General features: G+C 39.0%; 1 protein-coding gene across 8 annotated transcripts in view; it reads right to left on the minus strand.

The window, feature by feature from the left end:
• Window positions 1–12,864, minus strand: part of PLCB4 (phospholipase C beta 4) — a 488,707-nt gene that overhangs the window by 121,995 nt on the left and 353,848 nt on the right. For all 8 annotated transcript variants that reach the window (XM_037811318.1, XM_037811320.1, XM_037811319.1 and 5 more), the window contains 3 exons: window positions 11,607–11,687; window positions 10,786–10,845; window positions 9,323–9,466 (listed from right to left, as the gene is read on the minus strand). In XM_037811318.1, coding sequence (XP_037667246.1) covers window positions 9,323–9,466; window positions 10,786–10,845; window positions 11,607–11,687 — 285 coding nt within the window. The remainder of the gene's footprint in view (window positions 1–9,322; window positions 9,467–10,785; window positions 10,846–11,606; window positions 11,688–12,864) is intronic.

The following is a 12,864-nucleotide window of genomic DNA, read 5'->3' on the forward strand; positions in this document are numbered from 1 at the left end:
AAACGAAGTGGGAGGACTTACACTCCCTGACTTTGAAGCTTATTATAAAGCCACAGTTGTCAAAACAGAATGGTACCTGCACAAAGACAGACATATAGATCAATGGAATCGGATTGAGAATTTGGAGATAGACCCCCAGATCTATGGCCGACTGATCTTTGATAAGGCCCCCAAAGTCACTGAACTGAGTCATAATGGTCTTTTCAACAAATGGGGCTGGGAGAGTTGGATATCCATATCCAAAAGAAGGAAAGAGGACACCTACCTCACACCCTACACAAAAATTAACTCAAAATGGACCAAAGATCTCAATATAAAAGAAAGTACCATAAAACTCCTAGAAGATAATGTAGGGAAACATCTTCAAGACCTTGTATTAGGCAGCCACTTCCTAGACTTTACACCCAAAGCACAAGCAACAAAAGAAAAACTAGATAAATGGGAACTTCTCAAGCTTAGAAGTTTCTGCACCTCAAAGGAATTTCTGAAAAAGGTAAAGAGGCAGCCAACTCAATGGGAAAAAATTTTTGGAAACCATGTATCTGACAAAAGACTGATATCTTGCATATATAAAGAAATCCCACAACTCAATGACAATAGTACAGACAGCCCAATTATAAAAAGGGCAAAAGATATGAAAAGACAGTTCTCTGAAGAGGAAATACAAATGGCCAAGAAACATGTGAAAAATGTTCACCTTCACTAGCTATTAGAGAGATGCAAATTAAGACCACAATGAGATACCATCTAACACCGATTAGAATGGCTGCCATTAAACAAACAGGAAACTACAAATGCTGGAGGGGATGTGGAGAAATTGGAACTCTTATTCATTGTTGGTGGGACTGTATAATGGTTCAGCCACTCTGGAAGTCAGTCTGGAAGTTCCTTAGAAAACTAGATATAGAGTTACCATTCGATCCAGCGATTGCACTTCTCGGTATGTACCCGGAAGATCGGAAAGCAGCGACACGAACAGATATCTGCATGCCAATGTTCATAGCAGCATTATTCACAATTGCCAAGAGATGGAAACAACCCAAATGTCCTTCAACAGATGAGTGGATAAATAAAATGTGGTATATACACACGATGGAATACTACACGGCAGTAAGAAAGAACGATCTCGTGAAACATATGACAACATGGATGAACCTTGAAGACATAATGCTGAGTGAAATAAGCCAGGCACAGAAAGACAAATATTATATGCTACCACTAATGTGAACTTTGAAACATGTAAAACAAATGGTTTATAATGTAGAATGTAGGGGAACTAGCAATAGAGAGCAATTAAGGAAGGGGGAACAATAATCCAAGAAGAACAGATAAGCTATTTAACGTTCTGGGGATGCCCAGGAATGACTATGGTCTGTTAATTTCTGATGGATGTAGTAGGAACAAGTTCCCAGAAATGTTACTATATTAGGTAACTTTCTTGGGGTAAAGTAGGAACATGTTGGAAGTAAAGCAGTTATCTTAGGTTAGTTGTCTTTTTCTTACTCCCTTGTTATGGTCTCTTTGAAATGTTCCTTTATTGTCATTTTTTTTTTTTTCATAGAGTTGATTTAAAAAAAAAAAAAGTTAAAAAAAACAAGGAAAAACATATGTAGAGCCCCCTTGAGTAGCCTGTGGAGAATGTCGGGGTATTGGCCTACCCCACCTCGATGGTTGCTAACATGACCAAAGACATAGGGGACTGGTGGTTTGATGGGTTGAGCCCTCTACCATAGGTTTTACCCTTGCGAAGACGGTTGCTGCAAAGGAGAGGCTAGGCCTCCCTATAATTGTGCCTAAGAGCCTCCTCCCGAATGCCTCTTTGTTGCTCAGATCTGGCCCTCTCTCTCTAGCTAAGCCAACTTGAAAGGTGAAATCACTGCCCTCCCCTCTACGTGGGATAAGACACCCAGGGGAGTGAATCTCCCTGGCAACGTGGAATATGACTCCCGGGGAGGAATGTAGACCCGGCATCGTGGGACGGAGAACATCTTCTTGACCAAAAGGGGGATGTGAAAGGAAATGAAATAAGCTTCAGTGGCAGAGAGATTCCAAAAGGAGCCGAGAGGTCACTCTGGTGGGCACTCTTACACACAATTTAGACAACCCTTTTTAGGTTCTAAAGAATTGGGGTAGCTGGTGGTGGATACCAGAAACTATCAAACTACAACCCAGAACCCATGAATCTCGAAGACAATTGTATAAAAATGTAGCTTATGAGGGGTGACAATGGGATTGGGAAAGCCATGAGGACCACACTCCACGTTGTCTAGTTTATGGATGGATGAGTAGAAAAATAGGGGAAGGAAAGAAACAAACAAACAAACAGACAAAGGTACCCAGTGTTCTTTTTTACTTCAATTGCTCTTTTTCACTTTATTATTCTTGTTATTTTTGTGTGTGTGCTAATGAAGGTGTCAGGGATTGATTTAGGTGATGAATGTACAACTATGTAATGGTACTATGAAGAATCGAATGTTCGATTTGTTTTGTATGACTGCGTGGTATGTGAATATATCTCCATAAAATGAAGATAAAAAAACAAACAAACAAACAAAAAAAACTAAAGAGACAGTGACAATTATAGAGAAAACATGATCCTGGACAGGATCTAAGAAGAGAGGAGAGAAGAATCAAAAGGACTTTACTGGGACATATAAAAAAAATTGGAATAGAGACTATAAGCTTTATATCATTGTTAAATTTCTTGAACTTGATAGTTGTGCTTTAGGTGGATTCATGGGTGAATATGCTTGTTCTTTGGAAACGTATTTGGAAACGTACATGGCAGTATTAAGTGTTCAAGGAGCATCATGAATACAACCTACCTTAAGTGCTCATAAAATGGATTGGTAAATAGACATACAGACAAATGTCTAGATAGATGAATTGATTGATTGATAGCTCGATAGCATGTTATGACAAATATGGCAAAATGTTAAAATTGGTTTATCCAGGTATCTGGGGGGATAGGACTATGTTGGAATTCTCTGTCTGGGGTCTGTATTATTTTTGAAACTGTCCTATGAGTGTGAATGTGTTTCAAAATATAAAAAATCTAAAATTAAAAATAAAAATAAAAGGGCAAAAAAAAAGAAAAAATGAGAGTCGCATTTCAATCTTAGGTACTGTGAATCTGTGACTGGTTTGCTGTGCAGCACCAGCTGTAACTTAATGAAAGACACCAAACTCCGCCAACCCACTGGAGACTGAAAACCTTCCAAAATAGCTGCATTCTAAGAGAGAAAATATGAGAAAAACCAGAGTTGCCTTTCTAACTAAAGAAAGTTGTTACAATGCTCAGTATTAAATTATTTGTAAAGTTTATGGTAAAAGTGGGCAAAGAGAAGGGGAAAAAAGTTTGTTACAGTTTTAAAAAAGCAGGAAAATGCCTTGTACGTGTGGCTTTTATCTATGACATATAGCATATAGGACTCCCCTATCATCCCAAAGCATGTTTGGGTTTGGGATAAAAGTGGCAGCAGTTTGATATATTTTTTTTTCCCCCCAAATAAACAGAGGGCTTTTAAGGAGAGGAAATGAAAGCTAAATTTTCTAACTGGAATGACAGGAAAGATTTAGGTAAGCAGAATATAGTGATCTAAACCGGAAAGAGGCTAAGACAACAGGGTTAAACCTCCAGTCTTGTGATAGATAAGATCTTAGCAACAGCCCTGTTACATCCTGAAAAGTGACTCTAAAAATAACACCATGGAATCCCAGATCTTTTTGTTCCCCTTGGACTATCACTGAATCACATTTTCAGAGTCTTCTTGTGAAAAGATCATTTTACTGGCTCTTCTTACAGTGAAACTGTAAAAACTGAGGTACAGAGCATTAAGGCAGATACATGTTTATCACCTGGGTTAGAATGTATTGATTCAGTCAACAGGTATTTATTGAGCACTTCACTAAATGCTGGCACCGCCTTTTCTAATGCTGGGGATCCAGCCGCAAACAGAACACTGCCCTCATGTGGTGAGGGGAAGACAACACATACAAAAAACATTAATAGTGCAAAGTGCTATGAAGAAAAATAAAGAAAGACAAGGGTTTAGGAAATACTGACAGATGGGGAGATGGACAGCCCCTGCTATTTGTACAACTTGTATAACAGAGACTTTAAAATGTGAGGAAGAAAGCTCTGTAGGTAATAGTGGTAAAAGTGTGTTCCAGGCAGAGGGAACAGCAGATGCAAAGTCCCCAAGTCTGGAAGATCACAGAAAAAAGAGGGAGATGAAGGCACAAAAGGGAAGGGAGGTGAGGACCATAACTTGCAGGGTCTTTTAGGACATGGAGGGCTTCAGGCAGATCAACGTGATCTGAATTATATTTTAAATGAATCCCACTGGCTGCTATTTTGAAAATAGACTAAAAGGGGCAAGAGCAAAGCAAAGCAACTAGTTAGGAGCCTTTTGGAGTGGAACAGGGAAGAAATGATATTGACCTGGACCAGGATGTAGTGATGGTGGTGCTGAGCAGATATATCTTAAAGGGGAGCTAATAGTATTTGTTAAGGGGCTGGATATGGAGAGACATTCATAGTCTTAGCAACTGAAAAGCTGGGGCTGCCAAGTTGGAGAAGATTGCAGGAGGGGCAGATGAGAAGAATGAGAAGTTTGGTTTTGAACTTACATTTAAGATACCATTAAGACATGTTCTAGTTTGCTAATGCTGCCAGAATGCAAAACACCAGGGACGGATTGGCTTTTATAAAAGGGGGTTTATCTGGTTACACAGTTACAGTCTTAAGGCCATAAAGTATCCAAGGTAACACATCAGCAGCTGGGTACCTTCACTGGAGGATGGCCAATGGCGTCTGGAAAACCTCTGTTAGCTGGGAAGGCACGTGGATGGCATCTGCTCCAAAGTTCTGATTTCAAAATGGCTTTCTCCCAGGATGTTCCTCTCTAGGCTGCAGTTCCTCAAAAATGTCACTCTTGGTTGCACTTGGGGTATTTGTCCTCTCTTAGCTTCTCCGGAGCAAGAGTCTGCTTTCAATGGCTGTCTTCAAACTGTCGCTCATCTGCAACTCCTGTGCTTTCTTCAAAGTATCCCTCTTGGTTGTAGCAGCTTGCTCATTCTGTCTGAGCTTACATAGTACTCCAGTAATTTAATTCAGACCCACCCTGAATGGGCGGGCCAACACCTCCATGGAAGTTATCCAACCAGAGTCATCATCCATAGTTGGGTGGGGCTCAAAGAATCACAATCTAATTAACACTGATAGGTCTGCCCACACAAGATTACATCAAAGATAACGGTATTTGGGGCACATAATACATTCAAACTGGCACAAGACATTTATTGAGTAGGAGGAGAAAGTTACCTAGAATTGAACTCAAATCTTCTAAATAGGTAGAGTGGCAAGGCTAGTTTAGTTACTCTTCAAGCAGAGAGGGAAGCCGAAAGATGCTACAAAGATGCCTTTTATAATGACATCTTTTATCGATAAAATTGCTATCATATTTTCAGAGTCACATGCACTAGAAGATATTTTGTTTTATTTGAAGCCAACTCTGAGAAAATCGAAATTTCATATAAAATTTCACTGAGTCTTAAAATAATCATTTGAAGCCTACTCCCCAGTGTTCAGAAAATGGATAGATAGGTGGATTCAGAGGTAGACGGAGAAATAGAATGATATGGTAAATGTGGGAAAGTGTTAAAATTGGTGGATCTGGCTGTCGGTGGGTGGGGGATGTTGGAGTTCTCTGTGTGTTTTTTGTGTCATTTTTGCAACTAAATTTTAAGAATTTACTTGAAAAAAAGTTAAAAGAAAAAACTCACCCATTTGAAACAACCAACCAAACAACAACAAAACAAAGACCCCATTTGAGATGTGGAAGAACAAAGAAAGTAAAATGGCTTGCTGCAAGTTAGTCCCCTGTGCAGCACACATTAAATTCCAAGTTGGTCCTTGTGCCTGGATTAAATGTTGGGTTAAGTGAGTTGTTCAGAATAGCCAGACTGTGGTGTAAAAGAGCCCACAAATTAAGACTCAAGAATCCCATAGGATAAATACTTACAAGCAAGTTATGTACTTAGAAACTCTTAACTAACCTTACGATCAGACCAAGACTTGTCGGAGGTTCCTAATCAGTGCAAAGCACTGACCAACCAGGAATCGCTGAACACTTATAGTTAGTAAGCTATTTCCAGCATACCATTCCCTTTTGCTCTCACCACTTGAATTGCATCCAAACTTGTTTATGTCAGTTGTGATAAAAAATTACAGAAACCAATGAAATATTCTTGTGGAAAGAAAGAGGTTCATTGTTTCTCTAGCTGAAGTTTTGGAAAGACTTCTTTACAGGCAGGTTGCTAAAAACCTTCTTTCCCAAGTCCATATAGACAAGACAACTTAAAAAGATTAGAGAAAAAAAATCATACAACTGCAGGATTCTGTTCTCAGATGGCTCAGTGAGTGTGTCTTTCGTCTCAGTTCTACTTTAAAGAAACCAAACTGATAACTAAGACAACACATTATGGGTGTGGACTAGGCAAGAAATACATAGAAACTCAATCAACAGACCCATACTTAAAGAAAAGGCTTCGTTCCTAACATTAAAAGATTGGCCAACAATTGACTAACATTTATATGCCTTAAGTTAAAGTCTTTAAGGAATATACGCATTATTTTTAAAATGGTTCCTCACTTTAACTGACAGTTGTGATAAACTGACCAGGAATATAGCTTCTCATTAAATAGCCAAAGAAGGCTTTAGAATCATGGCCCCCGATTCTAGGTTTCTAAGCTCTACTCAAGTTTAAGTGGTGCCACTAACTGAGATGCAAACACCATTTCAAGAACCCTGGCAGATTTCTACAAATCTCACTTGACCTGACTTAATTTACAAATTTAGCCATCGTTTTGACCTGAGATAATTACACCTGTGTGTATTTTGTATAAATCCTCTCACTTTGGTGGCCTGTGTGTTCTGCCAGGGATAGTTCACATACAGGGGAATAGGAAAACAATGAGAGTGATGGAGAAAGTATTCTCAATGCTGGAGTTGGTAAATATTATGATCTGGATTAATAGAATTATTTCAAATTTTGAAATCAGGAAGCAGAAAAGATGATCTACAAACATGTATATTTAGAAAGACATTTTGTTAATATCATCTTCAAGTGTCGATCAATAAAAAGGATATGCTCTAATAATTATCGGCTCTCCAGTTTGGACAGTGAGATTTATATTTGATTAGTGAAATATAAAACTCTAAGTAATAGTTCCTGGGAGCTAAAGCATTTAGCTTCTTCAATAAGAGCAGGCTTAAACAACACTGGGTTTGAACTGAAAATCTAGTACTGAATTATTTTTCAATCTTCACTGGTCTGGATAACTGCTCTTAAATTTCAGTGCAAGTGTTCCTAGAAATAAGTAAGTAGAGTTTTAAGTATACACCTTACCCTATCAACACACACACACACACACACACACACACACACACACACTACCTATTCATGGATATAGGTTTCAGAACATAGGTTCTTAAACAAATTGGGATAACAATAAAATCATAGAAAGCCAAGACATTGCAGCATTCACTGATCTAAGCCATCTTCCCAAGACCATGCTTGTGGCATAATATTGGGAATCAAGAGTTTTAGCCAGATATGCCTCTTGCCTGCTGTGTAGTCTTAGGTGAATTCCTTTAACTTCTCTGGCTTTGTTTTCTTCCTCTGAATAATGAGGCAGTAAAAAGCCCTTTCTAGGTTCCATTTCCACTCTAAAATTTTGTGACTCTGTGACCCTAACAGCTAACAACATCAAAGGGCCATCAACAAGAAAAGCTGTGCACTAAACACTTTCCATGCAATAACTCATGAATCTCAAAACCCCCCTAAGAGCAGATATTTCTGTATTATTCTGACTTCACAGATGAAGAAAGTAAGAGACAGGTTATTCAGGTATCCAAGTCACACAGCTGGTCATGAAAAGGAGGCTAGAAACCCAGGAAATCTGGCTGCCAAAACCAAATTCTTTAATACTATGTCATACTGTCTCTTGTAATATGACATAAGTTGATGAAAGCCAACACAGGTTTACAGAGCTGTTCTTTTTCAAAATTTTAGGCGGCTAAATATCTGCATTAATAAATGTTTTTCTTTGTGGGTGGTCAGCATAGGCTTCTGGGATTGAATATTTCTTGGCAAAGAGTGACTAAAAAGGCCTTTGTCTCAACACTTTCAAATACTAAGGCATGAGCTACAAAAAGCAGGAACAATGCTTGTGTAGATCAAGATCAGCAGGATTAAAGAAACCATTCAAACTACGTGTTGATGCGAGCAGAGTAATAATAGACCTTGAAGGCACTGCAAAATCTATTCTCTCAAAGTGAGGCGACCTGGAACAAGAGTGCAAAATGGACAAATCCACCACCGTGAGGAGAGAAGCAATCCAAAGCCCAAAGGCCCAGAGCATCTCAAATGTACAGAGGAGTCACTGGGGGCCTTGCTAAAATGAAGATTCCGGATCAGTGGGTCCGACTCGCTGGCCAGGACAAGGACGTGCTAGGTATGGCATTAGAAGACGGATCTTAACCCAAAACAGACCATTAAACTTGTGTGTGTGTTGGGGGTGGGGGTGAATTTCCTCACTAGACTTGCTCTGTTCGTTACGGTAGCCATATGTGGTTACTGAGCACTTGAAATGTAGCTCCTTTGAATTGAAAATACACACCAGATTTTCAAGACATAGTATGAGCAAAAGAATGTGAATGTCTCAATTTTTATACTGGTTTCATGTTAAAGTCATAACATGTTGGATATATTGGGTTAAATAAAATATTTGATTGAAATTAATTTCATCTGTTTCTTTTCACTTTTCAAATGTGGCGACTAGAAAAATTTAAATTACATATGTGGCTCGTGTTGTATTTCTTGACAGCATTTTCTAGACCCTTGCTATGCAAACTGTGGTTCTCAAAACAGCAGATTTGGCACCAGCCGGGACCATATTAGAAATAGGACCATGTGAGAAATGACCCCAACCCAGACCTAAAGAATCAGAATCTGCATTTTAAAAAGATCCCAGATAATTACTGTGCACATTCAAGTTTGAGAAGTGCCAGGATAGTTTTTCCTACAATTCTTCATGGTATGTATTTAGGTTGTTGGCATACATGAGTGACAGGGTAACAGGGTATTGTGCTTGTTGAATTTTCTATGCAAAAGTTCCAGCAAAGCAATGGAAATATATGTTTTAAATTAATATATTATAAAAATTTAAAATATGTAATAAAATTACTATATTATACATAAAAAATACCCAGACACCATATGGGTTTTTGGGGGCTGAGAGTTTAACTGAGGCTACCTTAGTTACTTCTGGATTTTCAGCCACCATATAAGTGAAACTGATGTTCACCAGATCTGTTCCACTGCAGACACAAACTATCCGCCCTTCCAGATCATTTTCTGATTTTCCAACAGCTTCAAGAGCAGCCAGGATTTTGGGATCCTGTAGAGAGGTATACAGATAGGAAAGAAATGTCAGATCACAGAGGACAGTGGAAACATGGTAAAAAGGAACCACATATAATAATACACACACACAATAATATACATGTACATTAATATAAACAGGGACAAATGTTTTCTTTCTATCTAAAAATACCTAGCTATACAGCATTATTCTAAAACCCACAGAGGTGAAACTGTTAATACTCCCATTGTTTGAAATCACTTGATAAATATTACAGTATAATTGACATAAACTATGTGTGAAGACCTTAGAATTTTGGTTACAGTTACTTGAGGATCTGAAATATAGCAATGGGATGGGAAAGGCTCTGACTGGAATCTGTTTGGATCCATCAAGGTCAAAAGGGCCTCTCAACACAGAAGACACAAGGAAAACCTTGATAAGGGTGGCAATGCCACAACAACACAGCAATCACAGGTTACTCTCAAAAGAGAGACTAAGTCTTTCAAGCAGGCTGGATTACAAAGCAGGAGCGTCCTCATCTTTAGAGGTCATGGCATCCTCAAATTGGAATGAAGGTTACATGAGTTTACCCTAATTAGCAAAGAAAATAGTGTCTTTGTTTTCCAAAAGAACTCAGAGGCAAATGCCAACAACATACAGTTACCTAGAGAAGTCAGCTCATATAAAAGATGACTGCTTTGCTATTTTTTAAAAATTGTTTTAAAGCAAGGAGTATAATATTTGTTTTGAACATCTAAAATCCTGCAAGTCTATTATGGAAAAGGGAAAAAATACCACGCTAGAATATTACAAAACAGAAGCGACTTTCAAATTCCTAGCACCACTATGCAAACAGCTTCTTATTCAAATAAATCAATCACTGTGAAGAAGGCTGATTTATGCGCTCTGTCATTTCTTCTTTTCTCAGAAGCAAACTGAGCCTTCAAGGTGAGCTGGCATCTGTGTGCACAGGTGCAAACAAACAGGAAACTACCGGAGCCATTTAGATTTCCATGTCAATAACAAACCAGAAGAGAATCACTGCTTAAAAAAAAGGGGGGGGGGGGGACTTGTCAAATTAATTTCAGAGTTACACAACTGTTTCTTTAGTGCTGATTATCACCCGAGCATCTTCTCTTTCAACAGTTAGTAACAGTTTAAACATAACTAAAGATAGACAATGCAATCCAAATCACCCAACAGTTATGGATGGGAAGATTCCTAAACAGTGTCTGTCCTGAACGCACAGCTGATGATTTGGGGGCAGTGACAGGTTAACCAGCATTCTGGAGGCCACTTTCAACCTCAATAAACCTGTGCTTAGAAGAACAGCAAACACCAGTCCCAGGTACCTTTGGTGTAGCTCCCAAGCGAACACTGTTGATGAGAGAGCATTCTAGCACTTGTCCTTCCTGGAGAGACAGAATACAACACAGTCAATGAGCTTAAATTCCAAGGACCTCCAGCCTAGACAAGGTGCTTAACAAATGTCTCTGATAATCAAGGAAATGCTAATCAGAGTAAGGCAGAAGAGGGGGCGAAAAACAATAATTTCCAACCATCAGAAAGACTCCAAAGATTCTATTTCAACCATAGTGCATGAATACAACTTGGAGTAATTAATTATAAAGTGTTAATATATACAATATTAATTATGTATGTATATCATTAAATACAGATGTGTATATAAAATACTAAGTGGGGATAACGCTAACTTGTATATAGCCACAAGTCTATTTTTCTTAAATTCGGCTCAAACATTGATCAGTGGTGTACACTGGATGGGGTATAACAAGGTGAACACATGTTTAATGAACCTGTTTGGTTCCAGCTTGAACATCTCTTCCAGGAAAACTTCCTAACCTCCAAGATTAAATCAGACTGGCGTGATGTTCTTGCAACAAGCTGAACTTCTCGTTAATGACACCTAATGACCTGTAACATTTTTTGCTCTTAGACTTTGCTCTTAGACTGGAATCTACGAGGGCTATGAAAATGTCCTTGATCACCCCACTGTATCCCAATGCCTGGCACTTGGAAGTATAATGCAATTTAAAAAAAAAAAAACAACTTGACTGAATGAGTGAGTACAGGGTCCATGCCCTCAAGAGGCACTCGGTCTACTTGTCAAGAAACAAAGTGGCTTAACCAGAGAGCAGGGTAAGTGCCTTACCTTGCCTTCACTTTTCCAGGTCAGAAAGAAGCCGAATTCATCCACTTTGAAAAGGCAGTTGGGTTCAAACACAAAGGACTCCTGTTAAGAAGAAATGGGTCAATCTGCATGACATACCATTTTGAATCTAATAAAAATGCAAACATCTTTTAGCTTCCTAACGAGGGAAAATGAGAAATCACCCCTCAGCATCCTGAATCTAACAATCATGTTTCTTACTAAGGAATGCTTTCATTTCAAAAACTCTTTGCATTCATTTTTGTATTGAAAGACTGATTAATTTTATACAGCATCTTCCCATAAAACAGTTTTAAGAACAAAAACCCACTCATGTCTTGAATGTCATAGGGAAGGGTTTCTTCAGGTCTGTATGAAGAGGAAAGGCCTCCCTCCGACTTCAAGCCCTCTGGTCTCCTACACAAGAGGAATCACTGTCTGTTTCTAACATAATGTCAAAAATCAGGAGACACAATTTTTTAAGAAGTCATTCATTTTTCTTGTCTGTACAATTCAGGGTTCAGATGGTTAGTCAGAAAAGTGCTGAGATTTCTGCTTTTGTATCCAACTTCATTTGGTGTCCTGTAAAACCAGGACTTGAGCAACATTTTGAGCTACCTACTACTACCTAAAGTGTAGTAGTCCTTGGACCAGCAGCATCAACCTCACCTGAGGAGGTTGACAGAATTGCAGAACCTGGGGCCCCAGCCCAGACATACTGAATTGCAGTTTCTGGGGCTTAGGCCCAGCAGTCTGTTTTCCAACAAGCCCTCCAGGTGGTTCTAATACACACTAAAGTTTGAGAAGGACTGTGGTGGACTTGGACACCAGAAACTGTGGTGAAAACAAGAGAATCAAAAATATGAATCAAAAAGGAACATTAGGCAAACTTGGGGACACCAGAACAGATTCCGAGTCTTTTGTAAGAGAGCAACCATTGTGCTTAGGAACCGCTTCGGAAAAATCAGTGTCAGTGAGTGAAAGAGGGTGTTCAGGAAATGAACCCAGATGCCCCGTGCCCCCTGTTGGCACTGCACCAAGGCTTGGCACCCATGCTTCCACGAATCCCCACATTCTTTTTGTGGTCTGAAGAACCAGTCTTCCTAGGCAACCGTAACATCAGCAATAAGAACCTGTCTGGCAGAAGATGGATCAAGACAGAGACTTAAAACAAATAAACAAGTCATCATAGGATTAAGCTTTTAAGGGCAGGTCAGACTCTCAAGTTTCACCCACCAAAATCCACCTTCCCAAATCCAGG

Source organism: Choloepus didactylus, chromosome 19 (genome assembly GCF_015220235.1).
Source record: "Choloepus didactylus isolate mChoDid1 chromosome 19, mChoDid1.pri, whole genome shotgun sequence".
Lineage (NCBI taxonomy): Eukaryota > Metazoa > Chordata > Mammalia > Pilosa > Megalonychidae > Choloepus > Choloepus didactylus.